This window comes from Miniopterus schreibersii (genome assembly GCF_964146895.1).
Source record: "Miniopterus schreibersii genome assembly, chromosome: 2".
NCBI lineage: Eukaryota > Metazoa > Chordata > Mammalia > Chiroptera > Miniopteridae > Miniopterus > Miniopterus schreibersii.
Genome location: NC_138102.1, coordinates 127,480,349 through 127,497,368, shown reverse-complemented (window position 1 = coordinate 127,497,368; position 17,020 = coordinate 127,480,349). Strand labels below are relative to the sequence as shown.

The following is a 17,020-nucleotide window of genomic DNA, read 5'->3' as shown; positions in this document are numbered from 1 at the left end:
TCGAAGCCTTCCCTGGACGTCCCAGGCAGAATCAGGCATTCCTTCCTCTTTCAGGCTCCCTGAGTCTTATTTCAGCATTTACCCTCCCGTATGTCAGATACTTAAATATCCGCCTTCCCTCAGTGGACTGAGGTGAGCTCCTTAGGTGCAAGAGCTATATTTAATTAACTTTGTATCCTTTGTGATTTCTATTTGGTATGTGGCTCATAAAATGTTTAATGTCAGAATTAATTTCTATTAGAGAGAGTAAAACACTGCTTTTGACTTTCTAGATTTTTTTTTCTTAGCAAAGGGGACAGGAAAACTTTCATTCCTTTTCAGTATCCACTGATTATTAGAAGTTTCCACAAACACCCTACACCACTCAGCATATAAAATTTCCTTCAATTTTATAATATCGGCAATGTATATGATTTACTCAACCCTATAAACTGCTTAGAAGCAGATTCCCTGTCAAGCTAAATTAAGTTCCAAGTATTTAAAGGTTTCCAAACACATATATATTTTTAAAAACAAGAATACAACATATGACTGAGTAGGAGAAAATACAGGGTTCCAAGCAAAGCCTTTTAAATGTTATCTTGGACTAATAAAACAGCCAAAGATTAAAATTTTTTTTATCATCATCATCATTTTAATGTTATTATTTTCATCACTTCTGTTTTAAATTTTCATATTATGCATTTAAGTCTACATATTAGTCAAATTCACTATAATAATTTTTATCAGAACAGATAATTCTAGGTTCTGTGCTTGATATTTAGCATACCACTTATGATACCTCTGGGTAGTATCAATAACAATTACAAATATTTATTGAGCACTGGTCATTTGCCTTCCTCTCTTCTGCTCCTTTTTATTTTCTCCCTTCTCTCCTCCAGCTCCCCCTCCCTCCCTCCCTCCCTCCCTCCCTCCCTCCCTCCCTCCCTCCCTCCCTCCCTCCCTCTCTCCCTCCCTCCCTGTCTTTCTCACCTCCCTTCTTCCCTCCTTCCTGTTTCTTTCTTTCCCCTTAACACATTACTGAACACATATGGATCTGAAAAATAGAACATGTGACCTTTCCCCATCCTGGTCTCTTTAAATACCTCTGGTAATCCTAAGTCTTCTATTTCACAAACATGGTACCTGGGTCCTGGTGTTTTGATTAGCACCATGTAGGATTTGGTCAAAGGCTATTCTGTGTGCTTAAGATTTCGTCCCCAGGAAGAAATGTGTTTGAAGCGTGAAGTCAAGAGAAGGAATGATTAGGTGAGGGACAAGCATATGACTGCTAGTGATGGGCAAAGGCAGGGGGGAGAGGAACAGGGTCGCTTTCACAGGTGAATTCGAGATACATGGGGAATGAAAGGAAAGGTAGGGACTGACCACACCTTCAAGGTGACTGACAGTCATCTTCAAATTTAATGCAGGGGAGAGAGAGGATTCCAGCTCTTCATTGTCCAACATGGTAGCCATTAGCCACATGTAGCTAATTAAAGTTAATTAAAATAAAATTTAAAAGTCATTTCCTCGGGTGCAGTAACTATACTTAAAGCACTCAATTGCCACATGTGCCTAGTGGTTATCCCAGTGGAGATTTAAAACATTTCCATCATTGCAGAGCATTTTAGTGGACAGTGCTGATCTTGGAAATGGAAAATGTGATTACATAGAAACTCATTTTTTAAGTTCCTTTTGAAAATTATAAAAGAAAACAGGGCTCTTGAATATGTTGTTTTTGCAACTGTAAATTTTTCTCTATATAAACAGTGTCCTTACTTTCTGGAATTGGTTCTGGGGTTAATGATAGCTTCATCTTGTTTGTTAGAGAGGGAAAGGAGAAATTAACATTAGCTGAAGGCTTACAATTAGTTGGAACTTTCCTAGGAATTTTATACATACTATCATTTAATTCTCCCAATAGTCCTATAGGGAAGTATTATTATCACTATTTTTTAGGAATAAAGAAAGGATGACACAGGAAGATCAAGTAGTCTGCCTTAAATTGTAAATGTTTTGCCAGGGTAGGAAATCAAATCTAATTCCAATATTTTGCTATAGCTACATAACTTGTCTTAATGAGTAATTTATTTTCATATCTATTCTGATCTATGCACTTAATATAATAAAATGAGAAACATAATTTAAGTAGGAAACATTACTAGACATTAAAACTTTAAATCTAAAATGGCCAGAACAAATAGGGTTCTTTAATTATATATATTGTTTTATATTCATATAAATAAGTTGACTACATGAAACAAATATACATAAAATTTATTATTATTATACTTCATTGTTGTACAAACAATTTCATATTAATATATGGTCAGTTTTTCCCCAATGCTTTTGTGATTTAGAATGTAAACATATGCTCATCACTAATGTTTGTTTATATTGCAAAATAATTTTTTAAAAATGTATCTTTATTGATTTCAGAGAAGGGAAGGGATAGGGAGACAAAGAGATAGAAACATCAACGATGAGAGAGTCACTGATCGGCTGCCTCCTGCGCGCCCCTGACTGGGGATCGAGCCCAAAACCCGGGCATGTGCCCTGACCAGGAATCGAACCCCGATCGCCTGGATCCTAGGTCAGTGTTCAACTGCTGAGCCATGCTGGCTGGGCAGAAAATAATTTGATATAAACTTGACTGTAGCACTTTAATCTACCACTTAGAGTGTTCTGAGCTGGGCTGACACTGTCCTCAGAGAAGCAGCTATAATTTAACTGGTTCTTGGCCATTCACATTTCTGTTGCAAAACATTCTCAAAATTATGTAACCTCACTATTATGTACAAGCTGACAAGCTTCAAAAGTGAAAAGGTTATTGTATATAAATGAACAAACAATACAGAAACAGACTCATACACACAGAGAACAGACTGATGGCTGCCAGCGAGAAGGGGGAGTTGGGGGACTAGGTGGAAAAGGTGAAGGGATGGAGAAGTAGAGATTGGTAGTTGTAAAAGAGTGATGGGGATATAAAGTACAGCATAGGAAATATAGTCAATAATATTATAATAACTACATATGGTGCTGGTAGGGTACTGGAAATACCAGGGGGAACACTTTGTAAAGTATATGATTGTCTAACCACTATGCTGTACACCTGAAACTAATATAAAATAATATTGAATGTAAAAAAAAGCTTATGATAGGTCAAAACAATACAATCGTAACAGTTAAAATCTTAATAATTTGCTAATTATTTTTATGTAATATTTCAAACTTATCTCAGATTAGAGTCCAAAATAAGCCATATAGAACAACTTTGCATATTTACGCTAGTCTTTTTCTGATGATGTTCAGCCAATGGTGTGGCTTGTCCAAGCCATATTTACTAAATTATGTTTTGTGCAACAGAGTGTGGGGTTGGTATTCAAGCTACAGACATTTTCAACAGAAAATCCATCATTTACAACATCAGTTGTCAGCACAGGTGCCTTGGCTCAAGCAATCCACCCAGTTCTGGGAATGGAAAAGCTGACACAGGCCTATGAAGCAGTTGTCTGATATCATCTGGGCAGGAAATAGAGAAGGTTGAACTTAGAAAAAATATTAATAATTTCCAAATCCTTCTGAGATTAGATGGGTAAATATAATAACTGCGATGGATGTACATGCCCTAGTTACCTATGTTTGGTAAATTTTAAATGAAAAAAAATCTTAACACACACAGAGAGAGAGAGAAAGCAGTCCTAACACAAATCAGTTTCATCCCATTCAGCCAGTTATCGTTATAAAATATCTTTCACAGTGACTATACCTTAAGTAAATAGATTTAACTGTATGGACCAATTAAAAATATCCTATAGTAGAGTGACTCTAACAAGGCATTTCCAAGTCCACCAGAAGAGGAAGCCCAAAGACACCATGTCTTGCTATTACCATACCTATGGAAAATTTATGAGTGAATTAATGGACTGAATTATGAAGACTCCACTATTTCAATGTCAACAAAAAAAATCTTAGTGGTTCTATCTTTCTGGAGCTATTGTCATGAGATGTTTATGGATTTTGCCAAAACCCCAACTATATCTTTTTTGTGTTTCAAAATGTTTAGTGTTTCAAAATGCTACTTCCTCTCCAAAGTATTTTTGACACTCTAGTCAGAATAAATTACTCAGTCTTTTCTAGAGTCCTACATCACTTGGGCCAGGTCTCTATCTGGCTCATTACATTGAATGTAGTTACTCGTTTACATCTCTCCTCTCTAGTCCATGGCCTCCTTAATCTTATAGACTGTTCCTTATTCCTGGCTGGCTCCTGGCATCCAGCACATATCTGACATCGATAAGTTTCATGGAGCTAAATTTAGTTTTAGCACAGTCTACAGCAGTATTACTCCAAGCGTGGTCCTGAGCGAGAGTCACGAGTGTTTGCTAGGACAGCACAGATTCCTGGGCCCAACAGCAGACCTGCTTACACAGAATTCCCAGGGTGGGTACAGGACTCAGGATTTTTAATGAGAACTCTAGGCAATTGTTATGCAAGATGAAGTTTTCTTGGTAACAGTTTTATTGAGATATAATTCATATGCCCTACAATTCACCTGTTTAAAGTGAGCCATCGCAGAGTTTATTTTTATTCACAGTTTGCAATCCCCACCACAATCAGTTTTACAACATTTTCGTTTTGTTTCCTTTTTGTTGAATGTATTGGAGTGACACTGGTTAAGAAAACTGTAGGGGTTTCAGGTGCACAATTCCACAACACATCATCTGTACACTGTACTGTGTTCACTACCCTAAGTCAAGTCTCCTTCCACCACCACTTCTCCCCTTGGCAAACACCACACTGTTTTGTCTGTGCCCATGAGTTACATTTTCTTTTTCTAAAAATCAACTCCATGGCTTTCAGCAGTCATTTCTCATGCCTCTCAACACCAGGCAATCACTAATGTAGTTTCTGTCTCTATAGATTTGCCTATCTGGACACTTCATGTAAGTGAAATTATACAATATAAAGTCTTTTGTGATGACTTTTACTTAGCGTAATGTTTTCAAGGTTCATCCACATTGTAGCGTGCATCAGTACCTCATTCCTTTTTATTGCTGAATAATATTCTGTTGTGTGGATAAACTGTATTTTATTTATCCATTCATCAGTTGATGAACATTTGGGTTGTTTCCACATTGGGGACTATTACGAATAATGCTTTTTAAAAATCTGTGTACAGCTTTTGTTTGGACACATGTTTTCATTTCTTTTGGGTGTATTCCTAGGATTAGGATGTCTGAGTCATATAGTAACCAGCGGTTTTACCTTTTGAGGACCTAGCAGACTGTTTCCTAAGCAGCTGCACCTTTTTACAGCCCTACTAGGAATGTATGAAGCTTCCAATTTCTCTACATCCTTGCCAACACTTTCTATTGTCTATCTTTTTTATCATAATCATGTGGATATGAAGTGGTATCTCATTGTGGTTTTGATTTCCTTGATAGCTAATGATGTTAAGCATCTTTTCATGGGCTTATTGGCCAGTTATATCTTCTGTGGAGAAATATCTCTTTGCCCATTCTTAAAATTGGATTATTATTTTTTAAATAAGTGAGTTGTAGGAATTCTTATATATTCTAGATAGAAGTCCCTCATTAGATGTGTAATTTACAAATGTTTTCTCCCATCTTGTAAGTCATTTTTCTATTTTTGATGGTGTCCTTTGAAGCACAAAACTTTAATTTTGATTAAGATCACATCGATTTTTTCTTTTGTTGTTTGTACTTTTGGTGTCATATCTAAGAAATCATTGACTAAGTCAAGGTCCTAAGAATTTACATCTGTTTTATACTAAGAGTTTTATAGTTTTAGCTTTTACTTTTAGGTCTCTGATCCATTTTGAGTTAATTTGTATATGGTGTGGAGCAGGGTCCAATTTAATTTTTTTGCATGTGAATATCCTGATGTTGAAGAGACTATTCATTCCTCTATTGAACTGATTGACACCCTCAATGAAAATCAACTATAATGTATGGCACAATACAATTTTAGAACCACCTATGTACTAGAACTATGAGCTGCCCATTATGATATGAGTAATATAAGATAAAGTTGTTAACCTTAGACCATTTTAAAGATTATTAGTCTTGATATGTATTTGCAACTCCAAATTTTGTGTGTATGTGGAAGTTGCGATGGTGGGAAATAGTGAGGTAGGGATAAATGGGGGTAGGCTTGTGCTTTACAAGGCAAACTATTTAATTCAAGAAACTTACTTGGCAAAATGGTCTTATAGCGATTTTTTGTTCCATGACGTGGAATGTCAATTTCTTTGGGATCCACGAAGTTCATTGGTATTTCCTGCAAAAATGAATAGTATCAAATTAGTACATCTAATACTTCCACAAAGAAAATCTTCACAGGGGGGCATTTGACCCAAAGCTCTGAACTTCAAAGTCATTTATAAACAACAGACTACCACCTCTGGTTGACCAACACCCTTCCTTTCATAAACATACTGGCTGTACCCTGGCAAGCTGACTCTAAGAAACAGTTCTCTGTATTAGAAAGTACTATTTTATATGCAGTTATTTAAAAAAACATAAAACTTTGGTTATATTTTAAGAATCCCATTCTGCATAATTGCTGAAAATATATAAGAAGCTAAAAGTTGATATTTTAACAATGTATTCAAATTTCTTCAAATTTTTACATAAGTTCAGCACCCAAAATTTCTCCGAAGAATTATCTTTTAATATTAATTGTGACTCTTTTAAGATTATTGAAATCTCCCTTCCCAAATGGTAAATATAAAAAGCTTTTTTGTTGATTCAAGTGATGCTTTTTTTTGTATTAAAGAATGGTCTATAATTGTACTGTTCCTATTGTGGTTGAAAATGCAATATTTTTAAGAAAGGGCATCCAGGCACTGTTTTCTCCCACTTAACAAGAATATAAATGTTCTTATTCTGTCAGAATATATGTCATGTGCCTTAAATAACTGGAGAGAGGACAATGAAAGCAGAAGTGGCTCTGTGGAAATGCAGTAAACCCAAAAGGTGAGCATCTGCAGTTGACTGGCGACAAAACCAATAAGGCTGTTTTCAAAAGGGTTGAAACAAATATTTAAGCATTTGATCATACAAAATACTATGTTCTCTAACCTCAAATCTTACCAAGGATTGCTAAGCTAGGGTTAATGTCATATAAAATACCTTCCCTCTTGAGGTCACATAAAATAATATTTTTGCTATTTAAATTTTCTCCACTGAAAAATATAGCTCAAAAGCCTAATATTCATTGAAGTGAAAGACATTATCTATAAACTAATTCAAATTGTCCTAGTTTTCAGTCAAGCTGAAAGTTTGAGAAAAGCCTGACTATATTATGAATTTGAGACTTGGTCTACAAAGAGGAGTAGCATACTTTTAAAATATCATTTCTTAAACTTGCATTATTCTAGATAGTTATAATATTTATCCCCAGTCTCTGCTCTAACTAAATGTTAAAATTCTTAGTCCAAGTTACCAAAATTAGCAAAATTGTTGAACAATCAGTAGAAACCACACATTCATATTCGGCGACTGCAAAGAGGCCCGTCTGTTTTGGCAAAGCCACGGGGCCGGTGACATCTTCATCCCTCCCGTGCTCCTTCCTGTTTTCTGACTCACGCTGACAATGTCACCTTCCAGCATTAGCTCCCTCCTCGGTACTCTTTGCCAGCCCCATGCTTCCTTTAAGGAAAGCACTCTATATCCCGGGTTTATCATAAAGAACAAAGACTATCGGCAACTCTAGAAAAGAATAATTAATGGGTGTACCTTTGGCTCACTGTGCAGTTATTGACTGGATGTTTTATCTTACTAAGTCTTATTTTCTTCATATGTAAAAATATGACACTCCAAAGTCTACTTTAAAAAAACCTGCATGTTTGTGTTTTACTTTAAACACTTAACAATCTTTGATGAGGCTGATAGTAGGTCTAACCCATTGACGGATCTTTCACCATTAGAGTAGTTGCAAATATCTGAACTGGCCCTAGCATGATCAATTTATTATTCTCGACAGTTACGGCTTAAGATGTACAACTGGTTCCAGATGCAAAGTGATCTATAAAATGGATATTCCCCTTGGGCAACAATTAGACCAAAGATGGTCTAATCTGTCTGTATGCTCTCTGAGTAGAAATGTGTTTTCATGAATTACGTTATCACAGGCAACACTGATGAGTCATCATCATTTTTAGCTGAAACTCATAATCATTTTTATCTCACATTTGATCTTCTCCTGTGTTCCTTAGTTCATTAAAAAGCACACGGTTGCCCAAGTTACAACACTGGGGTATTAAGTGACTTCCCCAAACAGTGACAGCAAGACTGTGCCTTCTTCCTGGAATGCTCTTTTCGGCCCAGCTCCTCTTGCCACTCCTTTGCCTCCCATGTGCTACACAGTCTGCCTCAACTGAGGTATCACATTCTGCTTGGAACACATCCATAGTTGATGAGCTGCAGGGTGGATTTCAAACCCCTTCACTTAACGTCTGAACTGTAACCATTTTTACTGCTTAGTGGAGGGTTGTGCCATTTGAGTATGTGCCTCTAGTGCCTAGTTTATCAAAATGCTCAATGAAGGGTGAATACTAACAGGCTCACCATGAATTCACTTTGGAGTAAATGTGAACTTGCCACGACGTCCCTCAGCTGTGATCTCGTGAGAATTCGGCTGGCTGACTGCAGATACTCCATTGCTACCTTCTCCCGTGGTGTTGGTACAGCCACAAAGGGTTCCACACTCCCCAGGCTACTCATGTCCAATGTAAGAGATACGTTGGACCCTCGTCTACATTGGAGAAGAATGTTATTAAGTTTAAACACCACATGAATTGTTTTGATTGCACAAAATTGTCTTTCTATACATATACACAATTCACAAGCAGTTTTACAGAAATAAGGACCACATGCCTTTTTCTCTTATGGTAGCATAGTTGAGTATAGCAACTATCCGTAGTTTCTTTACAAGGAACTGACAATTTTATTGTTGGAAATAACTCTGTCATATTAAGTGAAAATTTTAGGAAAAGTAAACATCACATTTGAATCAAAGAATCAGATATGACACAAGCCAACGTTAGTTAGATGTATGCCTGAGAGTCCAGCTTATAAATAATATAACCATCTAATATTTTTTAAAATATGTTTATTGATTTCAGAGAGAGAGAGAGAGAGAGAGAGATAGAAACATCAATGATGAGAGAGAATCATTTATCGGCTGCTTCCTGCACAACCTTTGCTGGGGATTGAGTCTGCAACCTGGGCATGTGCCCTGACTGGGAATTGAACTATGACCTCTTGGTTCATAGGTCTCTGCTCAACCACTGAGCCATGCCAGTCAGGCAACCATCTAATATTTTTGACATAAATATTCTGTAGTTATGATTTTACTGGACATAGGAAGCTCTGAGGGGGAAAAAACCAATCCCTGTATTTTAGTTCAAATTATTGCCATTGAAATAGAATTTAAAGGTTTAAAAGTGTATATTTTTTATAACTTCTGAGTGAATCCCTAAAAGATAGCATTTGCATCCTCCATGTATGTATGTATGTATGTATGTATAGGTGAATGTATATTTGCCTGTGTTTGCCCATGTGTTCAGGTATTTAATTTTGTAATCAACTCCCAAGGGACCAAAGAGATCACAGATCCTTATTCTGAGTTACATTATTTCTTCCCTTTGTAATTACCTTCTTTTTGTTGTGGTGAGATAGGGCTCTTCCAGTTTATCAAGACCTTTTTGCTTGGATAGAAGGTATGAGTGCCTCTTACTGGAAACATTAGCTGTGTGGAACCACGGAGTAACTATTACACAGCATGTGCAAGGCTGAAGGCCAAGGTCAGAGATTGTGTTCACAAGAATTGTTAAATTTAAAGAGGCCTTAGGTATATGTCAGGTGATTAAATATAGTGCCAAGTGGTTGATGTCCAACGGAAATGGAGAGCAGGGCAACACAGGACAAAAGAAATGGGAGTAAATACAGTAAGAGTAGATACTAGTTCCAGCATATTATTTCCTGTGAATGATATTTTACATGCTTATTATGGAGTACTACATCAGAAAATATCCAAGAGGCTAGAGTTTAATTTTAAGCAATGGGAAATTATTAAAATATACAACAAAAGATGCATTAAAGAAAAGCCTATCAGTTCCTTCCTCCTATGAATCTGCCTCTGGTTGCAGCTTTGATCATTCTATAATTTGATGTGTGATATTGTCATTTTGGTTAATTTCTAAATGGTTTGTAGTTGTAGTTTTAATTGCTGCATTTACTTGATGGTTATTTTAGTGTTTGCACTTACTTTTTTCCTACTGGATTTGTCAAAGCCCGAGATGTATATGTGAGTCTTTCACAATAGTTGTTTGTTATTTTTCCTTATATTTCTATTAGTTTTTACTTTATATATTTTGGATATTGTATTTCTTGAAGAGATTCATAATTATATCTTCACTGTAAATTTTAATCAACATTTTAAAAATTCACATTGACATACTTGTTTTTTTGTGGCATGTTCTTGAAAAACTGTTTCTAGTTACTATTTTTAACTCCTTTGAATCACTGCATTAGGGATTATTCGACAACATTCTGGTTACCCATAAAATATCACCTATCTGTTAGAGGGATGTTTGCCCCCTTCCACTTGTTTTGTTTGTGTGTGTGTTGGTGGTAAGTGACAGGGCTCCTGTATTTTTGGGTAAAAGGTAAATAGTTGAAGAGGAGCAAAGAGTGTTTCTGCTTTCAGGCTGAAAATTTTAATCTATTTATAGTGGAAAACCAGTTTTTAAAGTTTATCAATCCACTTCTTCTGGCCTTTAAACTGGCAGAAATTCCTTCGTGATTCTGATAATAGATTGTCTACTGGCCTTAGTTTTTAGTGTATTTGTGAGAAATTCGGTTTTTGCTGGTTTCAAAGGTATTTTAGTAAGGAGCTGGGAGAGGCTGCTTAAGGGATTGCTAATCACACACCATTTTAAACCATTATTCTATTCAGTCAATTTTAAGGTGCAAAAGACATAAGTGTCTGCAACCTGACCACTAAATAACACCCAGTGCCTCAGCGGTTTAGTAGAAACTGAGGTCTTGTCCATTCAGAATGCCCAGAACACAATCATGAAGGAGGAGACATTTAAGCTGGGCCAGGAAAGTAAAAGTTCAATGGGTATATTTTTGGTTGAAGGTTATTTCAGAGAGAACGCCTGGCAGGAAGAAAAGTGTGGGAACAGGAAATGATAAGACATCTTTGAGAAATGACATATAAGCCGGTTTTGGAAATGGGGGACATGGTTGTATAGGAGAGATGAGAGAGAAGCAAGAATCACAGAAACTGTAAGATTAGAAAAAATCTGCTCAAATCCAGAAAAGAGAGAATGTAGAACATCAGGTTATCTCAACGTCTGTTTTGGCTTCCCACAGCATACCCAGCCCAAACCTGGGACTAGAAGCCTCTGAGATCCCTTGCCTAAAGTCTATTGGACCTAGTGAGTAAGTTTTCTAAGGATTCTGTGATAAACTGAGAACCATGAAAGCATTTTCATGCCAACTAACTCACTAAAGGAAGGATGACTTTTGTCTGGCAAGAGAAGAAAGAAAGGAAACTAATATTTATTAAACACCCATTATTTGCCAAGCACCTGTTCTAAACGCTTTCACATATGGTATCTCTCACATATGGTATCTCAATTGTCACAGCAGCTCTCGGAGGTAGAACTTCCACCCATTTCACAGGTGAAGGAATAACTCACTTAGGAATACAATGGTGGAGCAAAGGTTCAGTCCCACTCAGAATGTAAAATCCCAGTTCTGTCTGCTTTGTCACCCAAAAGCAAGGGCAGGGTGGTCAGATTATGTTAGACTATACAGTTCCCTCTGTGGAGCTGAAGCCAATTGTTGGGAAGAAGGTCAAGATTACTAAGGTATAATGTGGGGGCAATCCAGGAGTCAGGGGTAAAAATTCAATCTTTACAGTCATATTTGTCTGGGCCCAAATCCTGCCTCTCCCATATCCCTGTGGTGGACCTCTGGTCAGGCTCATTTGCCTTGCTGCATCCCAATTTCCTCCTTTTTTTTTTTTTTTAATCTTCACCCGAGGACATGCTTAGAGACAGGAAGGGAGAGAGAGTGAGAGATGTGAGAGAGAAACATTGATCGGTTGCCCTCAGTACTAGCCCTAACTGGGGATCGAACCTGAAACCCAGCTATGTGCCCAGAATCAAACTGGCAACCTTTTGGTGCACAGGGTGATGCTCAACCAACTGAGCGGCTCCGGCCGGGCTCCTCCTCTTTTGTAAAACAAATAATTAAGTGTACTTACTTTGGAGGGTTATTACAAGGGTTAACCAGATAATGTAAGTAAACAGCTTATAAAAAGCTATGCCTGTGATTAAATTTATTCATTAAATAATGAATAAACTCCTACATAACTCTTACTTTCTGCTTCTCTAAAGGATCTATTTTGTGAGCTCTTCATAAAAACTTGAAAATTGTTTACACTGAGATTAATGTTAACATTTGGAAATCAATGGATAGAATCTACACGTGTCACTAAAAAAAAAAAGCATCCTTCTTGATTACCTATTTATCTTAAAATTTCCCTTTATTATGGCAAATCCATTTCCTCTGAACCCTAAACAATTCCAGAGCACTTCACCTTAACACCTCAGACAATGTCTCAAAGTTCAATTATGAAGTTAAACTTGCACAGGTTGTTGACCTTACAGAGAACATTTTCCACGAAACAGCCCTTGTCATGGTAAGTACTTTCCTATCCTGGCTGTGAAATATTGCCATAGGATGTCATTACCTTGGAAAACATCTCTGCTTTTGTTAATTCTTATTTTCAAGGAGCAAACAATATTTAGATTTATTGAAATACGGTAGAATAAGAAATTGTGTCAGTAAAGTCAACTTAAAAATTTGGAAAGTTCTTAGTCGTCATGTCTTGTGCTTGGAGAAAAAAGATTAAATACACATCCATATATATATTAAAGTGTTATTTTTTTCATTATAAAATCATGTTTATTGTAGAAAATTTGTATAATTTATAAGTTTCTAAAAAGGAATTAAAATCAGTCACATAAACTTCACTTGGCATTTAAACTGACTTAAAATTTTTTTTTTATTGATTGATTGGTCTTAGAGAGAGAGGAAAGGAGAGAAACATTGATTAGTTTTTCTACTTACTCATGCATTCACTGGTTGAATCTTGTATGTGCCCTGATTGGAGATGGAACCTACAACCTTGGCATATTGGGACTATGCTCTAACCAACTGAGCTACCCAGCCAGGGCTAAAATGACTAAATTTTGCTATTTTATAGGCAGTAATGGTTTATTGTTTGAATTTTTTTTCTTTGGTTAGAGAGAAATATATTTTCATATGACTTTTTTATTTATCAATCTTCTTCTTTGAAAACCATCATGCTCTTAATGTTTATGTTATAACATTAATGTGTTTATTATTGATTACTATTCTATGTAAGATATTAACTACTTCTCAAACATATCTATTACAAATATACAGTTTATTGTTGCATTAAAATACTAAGTATTTTTTAAAAGTTATATTTATATTCAGTTAAACATATTTATCTTTTCTTATGTGGTTTCTTGTATCACTTATGTTCTCCTGGAATTTAAGATCTTTAAAAGTTAATCCTTTAATCTTTTTGTAATGTACTTTGCAGTATGGTAAAGGTGAGAATCACCTAGGTTTTTCCCCCCAAAATAAATTGTAAATAATTCTAACACAATATACTGAACAAATCTAGAAAAGTAATGATCTTTGTATATGTGGGAATATTAAGTTTTTAACTAGCATCACTGACTAATGATTTGGAGGAGAAAATAACACTTTACTGAGCTAAGAGACTGTGATTTGGTTCCATAGCATCCATAAACCAAAATGGTAAGAAGTGAAGACAGAATCAAAAAGACATTTTAAAAATAAAAGAAATATAAGAATTTAAGAGAAAATTCAATTTAAGATACAGGAAAAAAATGGAAAGGGTTTAGAGGAAAGAAAGCAACAGAAATATTAGGAGACCTGAACCTTTAATAAAAACAGAATGTGGGAAACTAAGAACCAAACTCCTATTAAACTTTGCTTCTTTTCTGTTGTGTAACTCTGGACAAACTGTTTAGAATTTTTTTTATGCCTCGTGATTGCTGTTGGACAAAAGGAAACATAATAAAAAGCTTTATCAAGCTCTCACTGTAGCACCAATTATTATTTATGCCAAAAAATAAATAAGAGGGAGGAAATTCAAAAGATATCAGTGCAAACAATTGAAGGAAAAAGCAAATTCTTAAGGAAAGGTAAAAGGAATGCAATAAACAGCATGTTAATTACAATTAAGTAAAAGGAAAGCAAGTATAAATATTATGGGCCAGGGTCACACATCAATTTCGGCAGGAGAATATAAACAGCTCTCTGCTGAAATTGTTTGATTCTGCATCACTGCCCCAATGACCAAGAGGTGGGAAGAACAAAACAGCTAAAAATACGAGCACACTACATCTGAGTGCTGGAATAACTCGAAACTAGGCATCTGTTTCCCTGGTAGTTGGGCTCTGTGCTGGGTGTTAGAAGCTGGGTTTAAGCAGAAGGCCTGGCCTTTCCGGCAGGTGGCCGTGAGCCCCTCTCCTTCTCAGATCTGGCTGGTCCTGAAGCAGTACCTTGGCCACCGAGGACAGTAAGACCTCAGGCCTGGCACCTCGCTTCGTGCCCAATAAGGAATGGAAATGGGAGTGAGAAAATAAAATGAAACAAATGATCATTTTGCCTGCAGGCCAGGAAGATGTATTTCTGAAACTATTGGATTATGAAATTAAGCTTCAGTGGGAAATGGTGGCAGCTGCTTATCTTGAAGTACTTAAAAGCGGAACAGAAAAGTATGCATCAGAAGGTTGTTAGAAGAATTTATCTTTTTTTGTTTTGTTTTGTAAAAAATAGACATAATTTATTCAGAGCTGTCTTTGTTAGTGCACACATCTAATCCTCCACGGTGAGAAGTCAGAAGTTTAATATTGACATCCAGATCTGAAGTGTTGTGAGTCTAAGGCCTTTGGTCCAATCCCCCTCCTGGTGTGTTGTAACAATGATGGTCACGAACTGGTAACTTTGGCTTGATCAGAAGGTGAGCTTAACCTCAGCCCCAACTTGACTTTTCTTATTTAATTTTGCTCAATTTGTCCACAAATTTAGTTTTTTGGAGACTTCTAATTAAACAGAAAAAAGAGCCCAGCTGAGGTGGCTCAGTGGTTGAGCATCGACTTGTGACCCAGGAGATCGTGGTTCGATTCCCGGTCAGGGCACATGCCCGGGTTGTGGGCTCCATTCCCAGTCGGGGGCGCGCAGGAGGCACAGCCGATCAGTGACTCTCTCATCATTGATGTTTCTCTCTCTCCTTCTCCCTTTCTCTCTCTGAAGTAGAAAAAGTCATATTTAATAAATAAAAATAAAAAGGAAAAAACAGTTCTTACTCATTTAAGTAACAAGGGAGAAAACAGTGGTAAATGGACTGCCCTCCACAGTTCTTTGAAACTCCAGATTCTATCACTTTTAAACTCCAAGGGTGCTGGAGTTTAATGAATCACCCTTAATGAATAGTTTTTTGTTTCTCTTCAGCTCTTTATCTTCAAATAAATTCTATATAGTACTAACCCCATTCCTGGATTACTTGACAAATGAGAGGGTGAAATTAAAAAAAGAAAAAATATATATATATATGGAGTGCTAGGAGAGTTAAATTGTGACTTAAATTCAAAGCTCTTAGAAAGTTAAATGTGACATAAATGCCGTGTTACTAATTTCTAGAAGCTGAAAGAAATGAATCGGTACTGTGACCATCCATAGTAAAATTTCCCAAAGGAAATCCTGTTGGGAAGAAATATAGTAAGTGCAAAAGGTACCAGGCCCAGGCCCAGGCCCAGGAAGATGATGAATGAATTTCACTCTAAAGTAGAAAGAAAATTTTGAAAGGTAGAAAACATTTTTGGTGGGGGAAATGATTGATTTCCCTACTTGAAAGCACCTACATCATTAGGTGGACTTTTGTTCTCCTTTTGAGTGATTACATAAACAATTTTTGAATTCATATAATGACACCTGACCTTTTATGTATGTATAAAACAATCAAATTTACTACATCTTTTTATTATTTTAAAAAATAAAAATAAAAACAATTATTAAAAAACCCCATAAATTGAGATTGTTACATTGTTCTTTAAGCATTGACCTTGGAATCCGAGTTTAAATCAATGCTTCACTTAAGCTCCTTCAGCCTCACACTCCTTATTCTGCAACTGGGCATAATCATTAAACTCACAGGGTTGATTTACATTATAAAAGTTAAAGAAGCACAAAGATGGAAACATTTCCAGCCTAGTATCTGACATATAATATACATATCTGAATGATGAAAATAATTAATAATGATCACATGGTAATTCTTACTTCACTCTATGCATACGAGGCTTGCTCTGTGGGAGCCACATGGCATATTCACAGATAAATATTTGAAGAAGGCAAGGTTGGGAAAGGTGGTTAGTGAAGAGTTAGTAGCGTGCTATGCATGGCAAGTCAACGGTCATCTAAGTTGGAACCATTTTTCATACCTCCTCAAGCCCTTAAAATTCTAACTTCATATCCTGAAAATTAATAACTTTTTTTCAGGTTCAAAAATAATATATTCACTATAAAAAAAAACCCTATAAATATAGATAACAAAAAGAAAGAAAAATATCCCATTATATCAACACCTAGAATAACTGCTAATAACATTGTGCATGTATGTCCTTCAAATCTATATGTGTATATGTATGTATGACAAAATCTAGATTTTTACTCCACATATGCTTCTATGACTTGATTTTTATTTAACTAAATATGCCATGAATGTCTTTTGATGTCTTCAAACACTGCTTATGTAAACACCATTTTCAAATACTATACTATTTCATTGTATGGATGTACCATACTTTATTTAAACAATACCTTATTTTTGGATCCTAAGTTTTTTTCAGTTTTTCACCATTTATAGACAAGAC

General features: G+C 36.0%; 1 protein-coding gene across 2 annotated transcripts in view; it reads right to left on the bottom strand.

Moving 5' to 3' along the window:
* Positions 1-17,020, bottom strand: part of PTPRR (protein tyrosine phosphatase receptor type R) — a 223,209-nt gene that overhangs the window by 35,260 nt on the left and 170,929 nt on the right. For both annotated transcript variants that reach the window (XM_081128448.1, XM_081128449.1), the window contains 2 exons: positions 8,574-8,760; positions 6,198-6,282 (listed from right to left, as the gene is read on the bottom strand). In XM_081128448.1, coding sequence (XP_080984574.1) covers positions 6,198-6,282; positions 8,574-8,760 — 272 coding nt within the window. The remainder of the gene's footprint in view (positions 1-6,197; positions 6,283-8,573; positions 8,761-17,020) is intronic.